The sequence below is a fragment of the Colletotrichum gloeosporioides genome (genome assembly GCF_011800055.1).
Source record: "Colletotrichum gloeosporioides strain Lc1 chromosome Unknown consensus_7, whole genome shotgun sequence".
NCBI lineage: Eukaryota > Fungi > Ascomycota > Sordariomycetes > Glomerellales > Glomerellaceae > Colletotrichum > Colletotrichum gloeosporioides.
Window position 1 is genome coordinate 1049031 of NW_025544652.1, and position 14660 is coordinate 1063690.

At 53.0% G+C, this 14660-nt stretch overlaps 7 protein-coding genes across 7 annotated transcripts; 2 read left to right on the top strand and 5 right to left on the bottom strand.

The window, feature by feature from the left end:
• Positions 1-228: 228 nt before the first annotated feature.
• Positions 229-967, bottom strand: GCG54_00001692 (uncharacterized protein; the record flags this gene model as incomplete). Its single annotated transcript, XM_045401801.1, has 2 exons — positions 229-687; positions 755-967. The coding sequence occupies 2 exons, from the start codon at positions 965-967 to the stop codon at positions 229-231; spliced, it is 672 nt and encodes a 223-aa protein (XP_045270530.1).
• Positions 968-2004: 1037 nt separating this feature from the next.
• Positions 2005-2957, top strand: GCG54_00001693 (uncharacterized protein; the record flags this gene model as incomplete). The annotated part of the gene is made up of 3 exons (XM_045401802.1): positions 2005-2099; positions 2163-2764; positions 2818-2957. The coding sequence occupies 3 exons, from the start codon at positions 2005-2007 to the stop codon at positions 2955-2957; spliced, it is 837 nt and encodes a 278-aa protein (XP_045270531.1).
• A 452-nt stretch (positions 2958-3409) lies between these two features.
• GCG54_00001694 (Multifunctional methyltransferase subunit trm112) lies at positions 3410-4006 on the bottom strand (the record flags this gene model as incomplete). The annotated part of the gene is made up of 2 exons (XM_045401803.1): positions 3410-3607; positions 3821-4006. 2 exons carry the CDS (start codon positions 4004-4006, stop codon positions 3410-3412), a joined length of 384 nt encoding a protein of 127 aa, XP_045270532.1.
• A 315-nt stretch (positions 4007-4321) lies between these two features.
• GCG54_00001695 (Peptidyl-prolyl cis-trans isomerase B) lies at positions 4322-5415 on the bottom strand (the record flags this gene model as incomplete). Its single annotated transcript, XM_045401804.1, has 4 exons — positions 4322-4521; positions 4704-4855; positions 4912-5038; positions 5091-5415. 4 exons carry the CDS (start codon positions 5413-5415, stop codon positions 4322-4324), a joined length of 804 nt encoding a protein of 267 aa, XP_045270533.1.
• A 488-nt stretch (positions 5416-5903) lies between these two features.
• On the top strand, positions 5904-6391 carry GCG54_00001696 (37S ribosomal protein SWS2; the record flags this gene model as incomplete). Its single annotated transcript, XM_045401805.1, has 3 exons — positions 5904-5906; positions 5963-6007; positions 6080-6391. The coding sequence occupies 3 exons, from the start codon at positions 5904-5906 to the stop codon at positions 6389-6391; spliced, it is 360 nt and encodes a 119-aa protein (XP_045270534.1).
• A 237-nt stretch (positions 6392-6628) lies between these two features.
• Positions 6629-8143, bottom strand: GCG54_00001697 (Dipeptidase sirJ; the record flags this gene model as incomplete). Its single annotated transcript, XM_045401806.1, has 3 exons — positions 6629-7172; positions 7226-7598; positions 7651-8143. 3 exons carry the CDS (start codon positions 8141-8143, stop codon positions 6629-6631), a joined length of 1410 nt encoding a protein of 469 aa, XP_045270535.1.
• Positions 8144-9140: 997 nt separating this feature from the next.
• GCG54_00001698 (Adenosine deaminase 2) lies at positions 9141-11110 on the bottom strand (the record flags this gene model as incomplete). The annotated part of the gene is made up of 4 exons (XM_045401807.1): positions 9141-9332; positions 9395-9912; positions 9978-10886; positions 10918-11110. 4 exons carry the CDS (start codon positions 11108-11110, stop codon positions 9141-9143), a joined length of 1812 nt encoding a protein of 603 aa, XP_045270536.1.
• Positions 11111-14660: the final 3550 nt, after the last annotated feature.

Sequence of the window (14660 nt, forward strand, 5' to 3'; positions counted from 1 at the left end):
CCCGATAGCGGTGGATTGCAAGTGACGGGACGATTTGCGACCGAGTTATAGCAGCCTTGTTTTTACTCCTTTTTTTGTAACCCCCGTCAACAAGAGTCCTGTTCTGCCTGAATGCCTCGGTCTACGAAAGTCTCGAGGAGACAACACAAGCATCTCGTCGAATCACGCTGGGCGTGTGAGGTATCTTATTGGCAGCTTCTGAACCACAAATCCGAGTTTATACCCTCCTCATTTCTTGAACTTGGCCTTCTTCTTGGCCTTCAGCTTCCTGTCGCCAACTTGTCTCTCCAACTTTGACTCGTAGCGGAACTTGGGCTTCTTTGGCCTGTCCTTGAACGTCTTCTTCTTCGCCGCTGGCTTGTCCGCTGCAGGATTTTCTGTCTTGTCCTTGTCTTCGTCATCCGCTTCCTCGTCGCTGTCTTGGTTGAGTTTCTCGAGACCGTCACGCGTGACGGCGATGGCCTCGACCTTGACCGTGGTATACCGATCTTCGTCTATGTACTCGTCTTCGTAGTCCACGATGTCTGTCTGCGCCGCTTGCTCCTTGCCCTGGTCTTCGATGCCGTCCCACTCTTCAAAGTCTGAAATTTCCTGGTCGTTGTCTGAGTCCGCGGCTTGCGCCTCTTGGAGCAGTGCGTTCACAGCCTTGACATGCTCCTCGACTTCCTTTTGCCGTTCTTGCTTTACCTGTGATTGCCTCGTATTAGCGACATTCACCTGAAACGAGGCAACGATGACCAAGACAGATCCTTACCTGTTTTCTCATCTCGATCTTCTCCTCCCTCGCCTTCTTGGCCGCCTGCTCCTGCGCAAACTTTACGCGCTGCAGCTTGCGCTTGTGAAAACCGGTCAAGTAATCCTGCCGCGCATCAAAATCGAAGTTGACCTCCTCAACGGCAGACTCGGCCTTGCGCTTCTTGGGCGGCGGCGGCAGCGCGGACTTTTTCGGTCGGGGTCTGGCGAACATGGTTGGTTTATGGTGGTGGTGTTGCTGCTTCTGAAATCGGAGTTTGCAGTCGCGGATTCGTTCGTGGTGGTGGTCTTGGACCTTGAACTGAAATTTTTAGAGCGGCGAACTTGCAGCCTTGCAGGTGTCCGGGTTGGGGGCTGGGGGAGGGACCCTGCTGCTGCGGCCTCTGTAGGGTCCACTGATGCGGGCCAAGCCGAGGAGCTAAATGCGCTGGAGGGACCTCGCTCGACCTGCATCTGTCAGTGAAACCAGGTGACATCGGCATTGGTTTACTGGATTCTGCCCCTGTCCGAAGTCTTTCAGCGTTTGCCGATGTAAGGCAACCGTTTGCCTGTACAAGCTGGGAAACGGATCAAGCTATCAATGGCAATTTTGTTATTTCAATTCATACCGCATCACTCCGTGCCTAGATCAAAGAACTCATAGCAAGGCGGACAGTTGTACTTTATTCCTGAATGCATTCAGCCTTTTGTTAGGGAACTTCAATCAGAATTCGAAGTATCCTTCATACTCTATTATTGTAGAGTCCACTCACTAAGACGGTATCATACAATTTGATCATGAAGGAATGCTATTAAGTTCTACCTTGGTTTTCTGTTCATTCAATCAGCTGCCGCACACCTCTCATGTCTTTCCACTACCCTCACAATAACCAGGAAGTTCAGATTCCTGGGCTACATGTCTATGTTGAATGAAAATTTGCACCCTGACGTGGCAATATCTATAAGTGCAGATAAGAAAATGAACCACTTCGAGAATAAAACAACACATCTATCGAGACAAAGAAATAGCGAAGCAAAGACACAGTAGTATGCTGGCTTGGTGCATGTATCCGAGTCTATAGATGTACGACCTAATATGCATCTATCAGATTGCTGCGGATCATGATTACGTAAGGCTCAAACGTTCGAAGCTCAGGTAAGGTACCTTGGCCATGCGTCGTCCTGCAGCCAGCGTATGTCCAGCAGCACTACGAAGACATCGCATCGAAGACCAGGCTCATCTTCGAACAGCAATCCCCCAAACAGCCAGTCATGCGTCTTTCAAGAACAGCAGGTCTGATGGCCTTCTGCGCCACGGCGCAAGCCTTCACCGACTCCTCTCCCTTCGTCATGCTCTCGACCGCAGAGTACGTCCCCGAACAACATCCGCCCCTCGACTCGACATCATGCTAACCCATCGATCTCTCCAGCTTCGCAAAGTCCGCCACCAACGCCGCCCAGCTCCAGACCGAGTCACAGGTCCTCAAATCCGTCCAGGACCTCCTCTCCTCCTGCCCTACCGACCGCTACCTCGTCGTCTCCCAGCCGAACGCTAACGCGGCCGACATTCGCGGCCCTGACGGCGGCGACTGCCGCTCCCCCAACCTCTGCCGCGCAATCTCTTCCAAGGACATCCGCGGCGTGTACAGCGTCGCCGAGGTCGTAGGCGAGGTTAAGATCGATAGCGTCGCCGAGTACCTCCACAAGGCGTGCGGCAGCAAGAAGATCGAGATCGACCAGACGAGACTCGCGCCCCTTGGCCGCGATGCCCGCGAGAGAGCCTCCACGCTCGCCGACAACGACCACGTCCTCGGCCAGAGCCTCGAGAAGTTGCGCAAGACCTCCGACTCATACACCGTCATCTACCTCGCCAGCCCATCTGAGCCAACCTACCAGGCCGAGTTCCCCGAGGAGCCCCTTCACGCCGAGCTGAAGCGTCACGAGGCCAGCCTGTTGCAGGTCCGCAAGGACAAGAACGAGACCAAGTGGGAGAAACTGCCCTTGTTTGAGAAATACGTCTTCTTCTCTCCTGGTACGTCTCGTCTTTGAATTTGGTGGACTCAAGGAATGCTAATGTATATGCAGGCATCTTCCATGCCCTGGTGGCAGCCATCGTCCTCTTCTCCATCCTCGGCGTTGGCATCAACGCCCTCGCCAGTCTCGACATCCCCTACGGATCTTTTGAGAAGGAGATGGGTCCCGCCGCTCAGAAGAAGAACATCTAGATGTATACCACCCACGCACGATCGAGAAACTCAAACGTTTTCACGGCGCTCGCATCGCGGCATGTATTTTCTTTTTGACATCATGGGAGTTTACTCGGTAGGCATGTTTTAAGTAAGGGGAAGGGACGTTACAGGTCCACAGCTGGATCGAACCGAAATGATTAGAGCACTGGCTGTCGGGGTTCGTTAGTGAGTGACCTCGTCGTTGTTTCGCGAATGGCATGAATGTATTCTATAAAATGGACTTTTTTTTTTGGTTCTCTCTGCAGCCGCCTCCCAAGTCTTCATGATGTGAAACTCCGTAAACGCCTGTTGGCCGTATCTAGTCCGCGGCCACCGCAATCATGGGTTCTTTAAAACGTTCCTCCCCCGTTCCGTCATGCCGCGAAGCCAAAGTGACTCGTTCAACGTCCCTCGTCCTCATCTTCCTGGCCGTTCATCATGCAATACGCCTAGACAAGGTGGCTTGGCAACAAGAAGTTGGCGATGCCCTCGCGGATGGCGTACTCGTGCCCGCAGTTGCCGCAGACCAGCTTGCCCTCCATGATCTGCGTCTCCATGAGCAGGTGGTGCAGGTCCTTGAGCATCTTCTCGTCGCCCTGGAGCTGCTCAGCTGAGGGGGGCTCAGCAGGAAGTTCGGGGAAGCCCAACTGAGAGTGGTGGTCAGCGCATCGCTCATTCGTTCACTCATGGATGAGTTTTTTCAGTTGTATCCGAAACGGTGTCGCCGCCGGGGTGCTCAGGCAACACCGTGGTACCACAGTAGGATTGACGAACACGAAAACAGAACGAACAGGAGAAAACCTGTGTACTTGGGCTTGCAGACAAAAGAACAAAAGTAAAGAACAATGTATTAAACTCACCTCGGTCGCATTCGTTCGCAGCGCGGCCCAGTCTAAGCGGGGCAGGACGTTGAGTAGCAGCTGGGGGTTGACCTCGATGTCGTCTTCCACCAGCTCTGCGTCCTTCGGGTGGAGGGGAAACGAGGCCGCCGAGACCTTGCAGGCCTTGGCCGCGCAAGTCAAGAAGTTGAGACTGAGAAGCTTCATTTGGGGCAGGTTGCAGGAGTGGCTTTTGCAGCGAAATATTGTCTGCGTCTCGTTGCGCTTGTCTGAGTCGAAGTTTTGGGCATGGGAAATTTTTGGGCGACCCCACACGTGATGCGCTTTCGCATGTGGGCGTCCCAGCTATTGGACTGATCTCATGGAGAACTTAAAGCCAATCTCAAACTACATTTCAACGTCACACATGCACTCAGGAGAAAAAAATTCCTGGTTGTTTTTCTGCTCTTGTGGGACAGTTTTTGTCTCGATTTCTTTGCTTATCGTGGAAACTGCCGCGTCTTCCCCCACCATCACTATCACTTAAGCCATCGTCTTCTCGTAGCCGATGTCCTCCTTCGCGGCTCTGTTCTTGCTGACCTTCATGTAGACAGCGATGAGAGCGACAACGACACCAAGGAAGAAAGCCTTCTGGAGGAGGGACCAGCCCTCGCCGGAACCGACCTCCAAGGGGGCATCTTCGTTGGAGTAACCTGAAGCAAACTCGCTATGGCCGTATTCGCCTGCAGCGCCAGGGGCGTAGCCATCAGCACATCAACACTCTTGGATTTGTTTTTGGATTCTTGTCGGGAGAAATGAACAACTGCGGGGACATCGATGGTGTGTGTACATGTCTCGTGTGTAACATGCATGAAAGTGAGGGCGACGGGAGTCACAGTACGTGCTCAGAGTTCCACGTGGATACCTTCAGGGGGAACCTCCAGCTCTCCGCTCTTGGCAATCTTGATAGTCTTGACGGGGCGGTCGCCAGGCTGGGTCTCAGCCTGCTCGATCTTCTCGACGATGTCGTAGCCCTCGAGGACCTCGCCGAAGACGACGTGGCGGCCATCGAGCCAACTGTGAAGGCCGGGGTTAGCTTAGGTTTCACGGTATTGATCAGGAGGGCGGCTTACGAGGTGATGACAGTGGTAATGAAGAACTGGGAGCCGTTGGTGTCCTTGCCGGCGTTGGCCATAGACAGAAGACCCTTCTTGGAGTGCTTGAGCTTGAAGTTCTCGTCGGCGAACTTCTCGCCGTAGACTGCGTCGTCGTTAGCCGGTAGCCGACAGCATTCACCAGCGATGCTACTCACTGGACTTGCCACCGGTGCCGTCGCCCTTGGTGAAGTCACCACCCTGGATCATGAACTGCTTGATAACGCGGTGGAAGGTAGATCCCTCGTAGCCGAAGCCCTTCTCGCCGGTGGCGAGAGCGCGGAAGTTCTCAGCGGTCTTGGGGACGGTCTTGCCGTACAGACCCATGACAACGCGGCCAAGGGGCTCATCGCCGTGGGTGATGTCGAAGTAGACCTTGTGGGTGATCTTGGGGCCCTTGCCAGCCTCGGCCGTCTGGGCGAAGAAAGCCAGCGCCACGCCGGCGAGCAGGAGGGCGGAGACGAGTCTCCGGAGGTTGAACATGGTGGGCGATACGATCCGGGGTAGCTGGACACCAGGTCGATCAATTGGGGTTGAGGAAGTTGATGGGGATGTCTTCTGGGATGGGAAACCAGAGGACAGGTTTGTGTTTAAGTAGGTGAGTAGAAGAAGCACACCCCGGGAGACGGAGACTGGGAAGGGCGGCTTTGAAGCTACGTTTCAAACTCCCCTCTCTGAAGCACCGAATGAGGAACTCGAGCTCGGACCCTGGTGGCCGAGACTGCCCAATGGGGGGACGCAATCCGTTCAAGTGGATGCGCCTCTCTTGAGAACTCAAGGGTCTGGCGGATCTGTCAATGCAGCCACACTGTCCGCTCAAGGCCGCCGCGCTTGGGGTCCACTATTTTCCGGCGCCGACTCTCCGTGCAGCATTGATGATTTCGAAAGTTCGTGATTCGATCGCCAGTCCAAAGAGGCAATTTTGATGGTGCAGCAGCAGTTCTTGAAATCCACAGCGACAAACCGGCAAAATGGTACGACATGCACTTTTTGACGCACTCAGTTAGCTTAACACTAATTCGGTCTGTAGGTTTTCATTCTGGGTGTCAACTTTTCTGAGCAGAAGCTCGTAAAGGTAAGGCCTCTTCTTCGACCGATGCAAACCACACCCATGCTGCAACAATGCTGATGCGTCTCGCCTCTACAGAAAGCTCTTCAGTCCTTCTATGCTCTCGGACCGACCACATCAGAACGCATTCTCGCCAAGTACTCGATCCACCCGCTCGCAAAAGTCGGCTCCCTCGCCCCCAGAACAGTCACGGCCCTCACAGCAGAACTGTCAACGATGACGATAGAAACCGACGCACGCAAGATTATCAGGGAAAACATTGGAAGACTAAAGGACATGGGTTCCTACCGCGGAAGACGGCACGCCATGGGTCTGCCCACGAGAGGACAGCGCACAAGAACCCAGATCGAGACGGCGAAGAAGCTGAACCGCGCTAAGAGATCCTTTTAAGAGACCTTGAGGGCAGTTTCGTGGTTGGGGTTTTGATGGCAAAAATGGTTTGGAGTTTACGAGATGGGCCGCCGATACATGAGACCATCGAGTGTACAAGATAGACACGAGAGCGCAACCGCGCCCGGAATTGTATGAATATGATCAACTATACCACTTGCACTATGGCAAGGGGACGTCCATGCTGTCCGAGACGACGAAAGCTATTATACAACTATGCAAGCGCGGGTTCAGTGACTATTCGAACTCCAGCTTCGGCAGGTCATCCTCCAGAACGGGTGCGCCCTCCTTCTGGAGCTGAGCGGCGACATCTTCAGCATCCTTCCAGACGCGAAGAATATTGCCACCGACAACCTTGGCCGCGTCTTCATCGCTTAGCCCCTCCTTGAGGAGCGCGGCAACAAGGTCGGGATACTTGGAAACGTCCTCCAAGCCCTTGGGGACGGAACCAATGCCGTCAAAATCAGACCCGAATCCAACGTGGTCGAAACCGATGAGGTTGCCAATGTGAAGAACATGTCTCACAACCTGATGCAGCGTCACGTTGGCGGGATACAACTCGGGAACACCGTTCTCTCTTCCAGTGTCGACGCAGGAGATGAAGTCGGGAGCGAAGTTGACCATCACGATTCCGTTATTCTCCTTAACCAGCTTGAGCACGTCATCCTTGACGTTGCGCGGATGAGGGCAGACGCTGAAGGCGGAGCTGTGGGAGTACATGATGGGAGCCTTGCTTCCCTCCCATTCCTTTCCACCAAGAACGTCGCGCTGGGTATCCTCACTGGTTCATGATAAGGTTAGCCAGACCTCCGCTTGTCATGTGGAGGCACGTACCTGGTGTGCGAGAGATCAACAAGGAGACCGATGCGGTTCATCTCGTGAATGACCTGGCGACCCAAGGGGCTGAGACCGTTCCAGAGGGGCTCCGCCTTGCGAAAGGGACTCTCGAGGAGCGCAGCATCGGCAAACTTGTTATGACAGTTGTGTGTGAGGGTTGAGTAGCGGACGCCCAAAGCGTGGTATCGGCGAAGGTTAGCAACGCGGTTTCCAATCTGATGAAGACCCTCAACGCCAAGAGGAGAGATCAGCTGGCCCTTTGCGAAAGCCGCCAATGCCTCGTCGCTGTCAAGGTTAGGTGAGAAGTCCTTGGGGTAGGCTTCCTTGATACGGGTCATGACGTCAATCTGGTCAAGAGTCCATTGGACGCCTATAAAGACGCGTAAGAGACCGCTTCAATGGACCACAGTTGGAAGACTCACTCTCGGCGTAGTTTCCGTCAGAGAAGTCACTACCGTTGGCAGGGCAGGGAGTGTATACGCTCCAGAAGGCGCCGCCGTTCTGGCCCTTACGAAGTCTAGGGAGATCCACATGCGCAACCATGCCACCGTTCTCAAAGGGCTCGGTGAACTTCTTGTCGTAAATATGGTTGCCATAGACTGCTCGCACAAGAATGGGAAGATCGTTATGTCCATCTAGGTCCAGCGTCAATAGGCACTCAATAACACCATGACCTGTCCGCTTACCAATCAGTGGGTTGTGGTTGAGGATATTTTGAGCCCTCTCCTCAACCGTAAGAGGCGGTCCCCAAGGCTTCCTAGATCGATGGCCACACGACTTCATCTTTTGGCCCAGAAGCATGTAAGAAACGAGGAGTAGCAAGACTCCGGCCACAGCGAGCTTCTTCGCTGGCGAGGGGCCTCGGCGGGCTGGCCGGGGGGCCTCCTCATCGAAGACACGATGCTTCTCATCCATGATTGAATCAAACGTGAGAAAGGTGATCAGTTGAGCCCCAAGATCTCGCTGTATTGTATGGTTTGAAGTGCCTTCAATGAGAGTTCGTAATCAGCGGTTGCTTTACTTTGTCCCAATAGATAAGAAATGAGCCGTTTTATCTTAGTCAGATGTGGGAGTCCAACTATTCCGCCAATCCTGTCAGGAGGGACTTTGGATCGCCGAGTTTCGCAAAAGAGACCAAGATGCTGCGTTTGTTGCGCAGACCCAGCTTGAGTCGATGCTTGGTCGCTGATTCCTAATCACGCAAGAGGGAGCTGGGCCGGGGTCCCAGCTCCCTGAGCGATTGCGTTATCTGAGGTGCGAGCTCAGCCACATCAGCGATAGCCATGATTCATCCATCGGCCTTTGAAGCACCCCTGTAAATTTGGAACTTGAGCCCTGGAACTATCACAGCAGTTGTTTGATTCCGATGATAGACATTCGATTATTCTCACCATGGACATCAAGACTCAGTGTTGAAGTCAACCACATTGTGCGACCAAGTCGTGGTACTAGCGGAGTGTGACCAATCACAGTGCGCGAATTGTACTCAGCCAACCAAAAGGCACAGCTGAGACATCTGTAAGTCAAACATCGCATGTCTCTGCTGCCTTCTCTCACAAATCTTCGGCTTGCTTTCTGCTTGGTCTGATCGGATCATTCTCTTACTTGTCGTCTGATGCGCCTGTTGTCTAGCCTTCTTGCCCTCTACTCCACACTCCAAGTGATGAACACCCGGGATAGGGGTGAGAACACTAGAGAGAACAGCAGTAGACAGAGCCAGAAAACGGGTGGACTGTAACAAGCCAGTAAATTAGTAGACAGACACACAGACAAGTTCCGTTGTGTAGCTCGATAACTTTAATTATAGACCGTCATAGGAATAGTAGGTGCACCAGCAGCCCTTGTACAAGAAGACAGAAAAAGAAGGCCTAGCGGAATACTGACCACTCAGAATCGGAGCAATCAATCCATCTCATGAACCCCATTCCGCCCCGTACTCATCCACGACCTGCTGGCAGTAATCATTCCACTGCGCATTCCACTCACGAATGCGAGCGCCCTTCACACTTGGTGCATCGGGGCCAAGTGTAATACCCAGCTCCCAGTCCTTGTCATTCTGGTCCTCGAAGTTGGACCATCGAAGACTGTTCTGCGCCAGTGCGCCCTGTCATGGCGTGTCAGAATGGCCTATTGGCATACATGAAGAGTTTGAGAGGGGGTTCATACCAGTCCAGCAAGTCCAACGTTGTCAAAACCCTGGATGACCTGGTAGAAATCAAAACTCAGGCCGGCTGAGTCTTGGCCCAGCATCGCTGGATCATCATTACTGATGGCGGTGGGGACGCCATGCGCAATCATGGCCGGGAGAGGGTGGTGGAGAATATCCGTCGCCAGCCGAAGGACCTCGTTCGAGATCGGGCACACCTCGACCATGACGTTCTTCTTAACTGCTTGATCAATCAGCATTGGATGTTTATACAGTGAGAAGCCGTGGCCGATTCTCCGTGTGCCCAGAAGAAGAGCATCAAACAGGTTGTCGTCAGTCGAGTTTCCATCTCCAAGGGTTTCGCCTGCGTGAAAGAAGAACGGTAGTGTAACATCATGTCTCCTGGCCTCTTCTTGAAACCAAAGCAGCTCCGGGGCCATGTCCAGCAAGGTGCGTCCCAGATCTTCCTGTGCAACAACGTCGTATCCACTGAACAAGAGAGGGAACTCCTTCTTCATGGCAAACAGATCGGTCATACCTGCGACACAGGAGTCAGTCTTTGAAATCTCGGCAACTGGGAACATGTTGGAACGATTTGCTTACTTTCTTTCAGCTTAGATTGTGTCTTGCTTCGCGAATCGGACCAGATGACACGGGCTCCATGGAAGGGATGCGTCGTGTTTTCGGCTCGAGTGCTGGTGAAATTCTGAAGCTCATCGTTCATGACCGTCCACCACACACTCGGGTCATTCGTCGCGTTCGTCAGTCCCTCAGGCACAAGCTTTCCGCGGGAACCTCCAGCACGTATCTCAACCCAACTAATTCTGTTCTCAGCAAGCTTGTTGAACAGAAGCTGCCAGAACCTGCGCACGATGGGCTCGTAAGTCAGCATTGTCCCCGCAGGTTCGAAAGCGGATTGGAACTTCTTCCAGATGTCGTCGACGCCGAGCTCGTGGTGCGTGGCTTCCTCTGGCAGGACCACCATCTTGCTCTTGACGAACTTGCGGAATTCTTTGCGGCCACCGCCTGGGTATTGATCGGCTGCAGCCTGAACACTCATGTAATTTTTCTCGTTATTGGACGAGTTGTAGGGCTGGTACTCCGCCGCGTAAACGTTGGCAGGGTTGGCAGCGCTCTTGAAATCCGACCCACGATAGGAGAACTCAAACTTGGACCTGTTGCGAGCCTCCGGGCTGTTGAGACTTTGCGATGCCCAGAATCCCATGTTTTCTGTCTCCATGACGACGTCTAGTAAGGCATCGTAAGGAAGCATGGCAGTCAGGTGGGCGTGCAACAACGCGCCTTTGGGCATGCCATCGACGATCTTCCAGAGTTTCGTTTTGATGATTGTCTCACGGGCCTTGGAGAACATTTCACCAGCGTAGCCACCATTTTGACGCCAGATTGTGTTGGTTTCATTCAGTCGGATGGCTCTGGTGATGTTGTCTGCTTTTCCGCAAACCTCAGAAAGGCTTTTCCTGAATTGAGCATCTACACTAGCAGTGAGCGTAACTCCGGATTAATTTTCGACCAGGGGCGTTACCTTGTCTTTCCGTATCCTCCAGTTGCATCAGAGCTGCACGCGCTGCCTCGTGTTGCTTGATGATGATGCTATCCTTGGACGGAATCTCATAGACCCATTGCCGCGAGGCAAGGGCTGGTTTAGCCAACGGGATTGCATAACCCAACGACAGGGAGGCAAGAGCCAAAACAGCTAGAATGCTGGAGAAATGCATTCTGCGGCCGGCGCTCGAGGTAGTCGAAGGAAAGATGGCGACTTGGGAAGGCTGTCATGATTTCTAGGTCAGGGTCGTCCCTTCCACTTATAGTCCTCCAGCCTGGGAAAATATTCTCGAGAATTTTCATAAAAGACCGTCGTCCGTGAAACCAAAACACAGCTTCCCGATTGACAGATTAGCCTGCACAGCATCAACCGACGTTTCCGCTTTCCCGCATTCTTCCCGTCTGCTGTACTCTGATAATTTGATGCATCGCCAACCTCCGGCTGCGGGTCTCAACTGAGACAGACGTGAAGTCGCAAGCATGATACCCCGCGTATTCATCTGGATCTCCAGTCTGTGATATCGGTGGTAGTGCACAAGTCAACCGCGCCAGCCGTGGTTTCCGTCGGGTCATTGAGACTGAGGCACCGTTTGCATGTTGAGATGCGGCCCTCCCTAGGGTTTGAGTCCCGCCGAGCTCCATGTGGCGGGCTGAGAAGTCGGAATAAAATGGCCTAAAGCGGTGAGTAAAAAGCGTGACAGGGCGTCGGCCCATGTCTAAGACACGCCCATTGAGACACGGGGTCTAATGCAGGTCTAGCCGCTTCAATCGTTTTTATGGTGAACTCCTCACTGTCGCTCCCTACCTTGTTGCGAGATGTTTCGAAAGACAGAAGGTTCGTGAACAACAGAGGGTAAAGAGAGAGAGAGAGAGCGAGAGAGAGAGACACCAAAAAAAGGATTCACCCTTTTCATGGCCCTCGCGTGTTTCGAACGAGCGCCCCTCTCAGACTCAGATTGCATCTCTAGAGAAGAATTTGTTTGAGCTTTTGCTTTTACCAACTGGACCAAGTGGCCTAGTCGAACTGTTGAAAGAACATGAGACGAAAGCTGCCCAAGTACCTGACCTTGGTTCCTGGTGGAAGGAGCGTGCTCACTGGTGGAGAGGGAAGGAGGCAGCTGCCAGTTGCGACTTCCTTAAGAGGAAGAGGTGAGCGAATTCAAGCTCGGAAAGCAAGGTCTGCATATACTGCCCTACACGTAACGCGCAAGACATGCTTCAATCTTCCACTCGAGAACTCGAACCTCGTCCTCGGGTAAATAGATCTATGACTAGACCGGTGGTGCAGAAGTAATCTAACAAAAGGCCAAGCCGGCTATCGGGTTCCAAAACTGAAGTCGAAGACCATCGATCCGCGGACGTTGCACTCTGACAGCGGGTATCTCGTAACTCAGCATCATGCTGTCGACATTCCGCGTCTGTACGATCTCGGGCCGGGCCCTGGCAGAAAATCAGATGAGCCGTGTCTCTTGAGCTGCAGGTCTTGCTTCTTCCGCCCGGCTTGTCCCGCCGTCAAGGGATGTGGGCTGTAGCGGTCAACGGAGGTGCTGGCGTGCACTTGCTGTTAGCAACGATATCTTGTCTTGGCCATATCAAGGCCGCATCTGGTCGTGAAAGGTATTGCTTTACAAGGAAGGATGATTTGGGTAAAATTGCGGACATTCAGGCCGGCTATTGAGTGAAGATCAACTACATAAGACATGAGATCCGGGTTCGATAGAGATCAGCAGTCACCTTGGAATTAGAGCGTGGGAAGCTGCTCAGTTGCTGTAGGATTCACACACCTGACCTCTGAGATCTCCCAGTCTTTTATGCGCAGCTGAGTGTTGAGATAACCCCGCCACCGAATTGCCAAGATTAAAGCGGCCGTCAAGCTGCTTCGAGTCTTGCGTTAGGTGGACCTCTGAGTTGACTTAAGTGTTGCTCGATCTCGCTGAACTGCGTAGTATGTTCGGTTCTTATTCGCTTCTGTCGAGGAACCAACGGATAGATCTGTAGTACTACACTATTACCGTGAGTGTAAGATGAAGATGTTGTGCTCTCTTTCCGGTCCCCTTCACCAAAGCCGGATCGTTACAATTGCTCTCATTACGTATTCTGTTTAAGTCACACGACAAGCTGCAGACACGAGACTCTTGCTAATGTGTATCGGTGTGGTCTCCGTCTTGGATAGTGATGTGCGTGTCAACGAATCTGCAATATTTGTCAGTGCGACGAACCACCTTGCAGTAGACCTGAGACTCAAGTTGCAATATCCCGACCAAATCTGTGGGAAGCAGAGTGTGCTAATCCAAACCGAGCACGGGAGCATTCATGGACGTTCTTGTCCACAGATGGGATGCATTTCCCGCGACCCTCTTTGAACTGGAAGCGAATTCCTTCATAGCAACATCGAAGAAACCCATGTGGAATGTGTATGTGGACGACAGTGATTGGAGGAAAAGGGCATGATATCACGATAAGAGCCATAGACAACTGAAGGCATCTTGTGACATTAAAAATTTCATAGCGTGTGGATGACATATGGCCGCATCTATCTGTGAGTGGGAGGCGACATGTCTCCGAATATTCGAATTCAATAGGTGCGATGCCAAGACCATGTCTCACTCCTTGTTGATGGTATTCAGAATGTTCTCAGGGTCGACAACTTAGCATGAAACAGGGACATACCGCATTCCCATAGCTTTAACCAATCTTTGAATACGTCGATTCTCACTTGAGAAAAGCAATGGTTTCTGAAATACGTGCTGGAGGCATAGGCGCATAAAGAGTGATATAACGAGGAATTGAGATCAACTGCATGTCGTCGATGCATTGATTACGGATATCGTCCCATTTCAGAGCAAAAGCACGTCCCTTTTGAGCACAGGGACGGGAATAAAGCGTGCGTACCCTGATCCGAAAGCTGAGCTTGACCGACAGACAGATACTCCGTGCCGACCGCTGAATTAGCATTTCGGGAACGGACCACGTCGACGGGACACCTCCGACATCCATGGTGACTTCGGATGATGGATGGCTCTTGCGCCCGACCTACCCCAGGCTGCACCTGGCTGTGGACGTGGTTCTCGTGTGATGGAAGCCCGAGGTGGATAGAGGGGAGAAATACGGACCGAGATGGAGCCAATTCTGATTTCTCCATGGCTGACCAGGTTAATATAGCTATTAATAACGGTCTTGGTCGTCTGGGGAACTGATCGGGCTGTGACGAAGGCTCAGGGGTAACAAAAGGCGCTCGCTGATCAAGGAAACGCAGATCAGCAGCAGGTCGGGGATGCTCGTACGGATACAGGTATCACCACCCAAAGGAACAAAGGACAAAGCAGTCAGGACGAGGACCAAAGGACGCCTTGCCTCAATCGAGAAACGATGCGATCAGCGAGGGAGGGTGAAACCTGATCCTGGGGTGCATGATTTGTGAAAATGATCCTTAATACTGCGTCAAATTGGCGGCGGTAGATGGTATGGCGGTCAGCCCTGTAGGAACCACGAGCGTTGAACCTTAGCTTCCCGTCGTCCACAGCCGCCCGGGAAAACCAGCAAGTGGTTGAGCCCTGCGGCTTCCACCAAGGTGCGTTGCCCTGTGGGCTCCTCGCCTGAATCTCTTCAGCTGGGAGCGGCCCCAGAATTCTGCAACAGAGGCGAATGCAGGGGCTCACACAGCCCAGAGCTGTCGGGTTAGTGCCGTTGTCGAGGTCGTAGGTTCTCATTCCCACAGGCCAC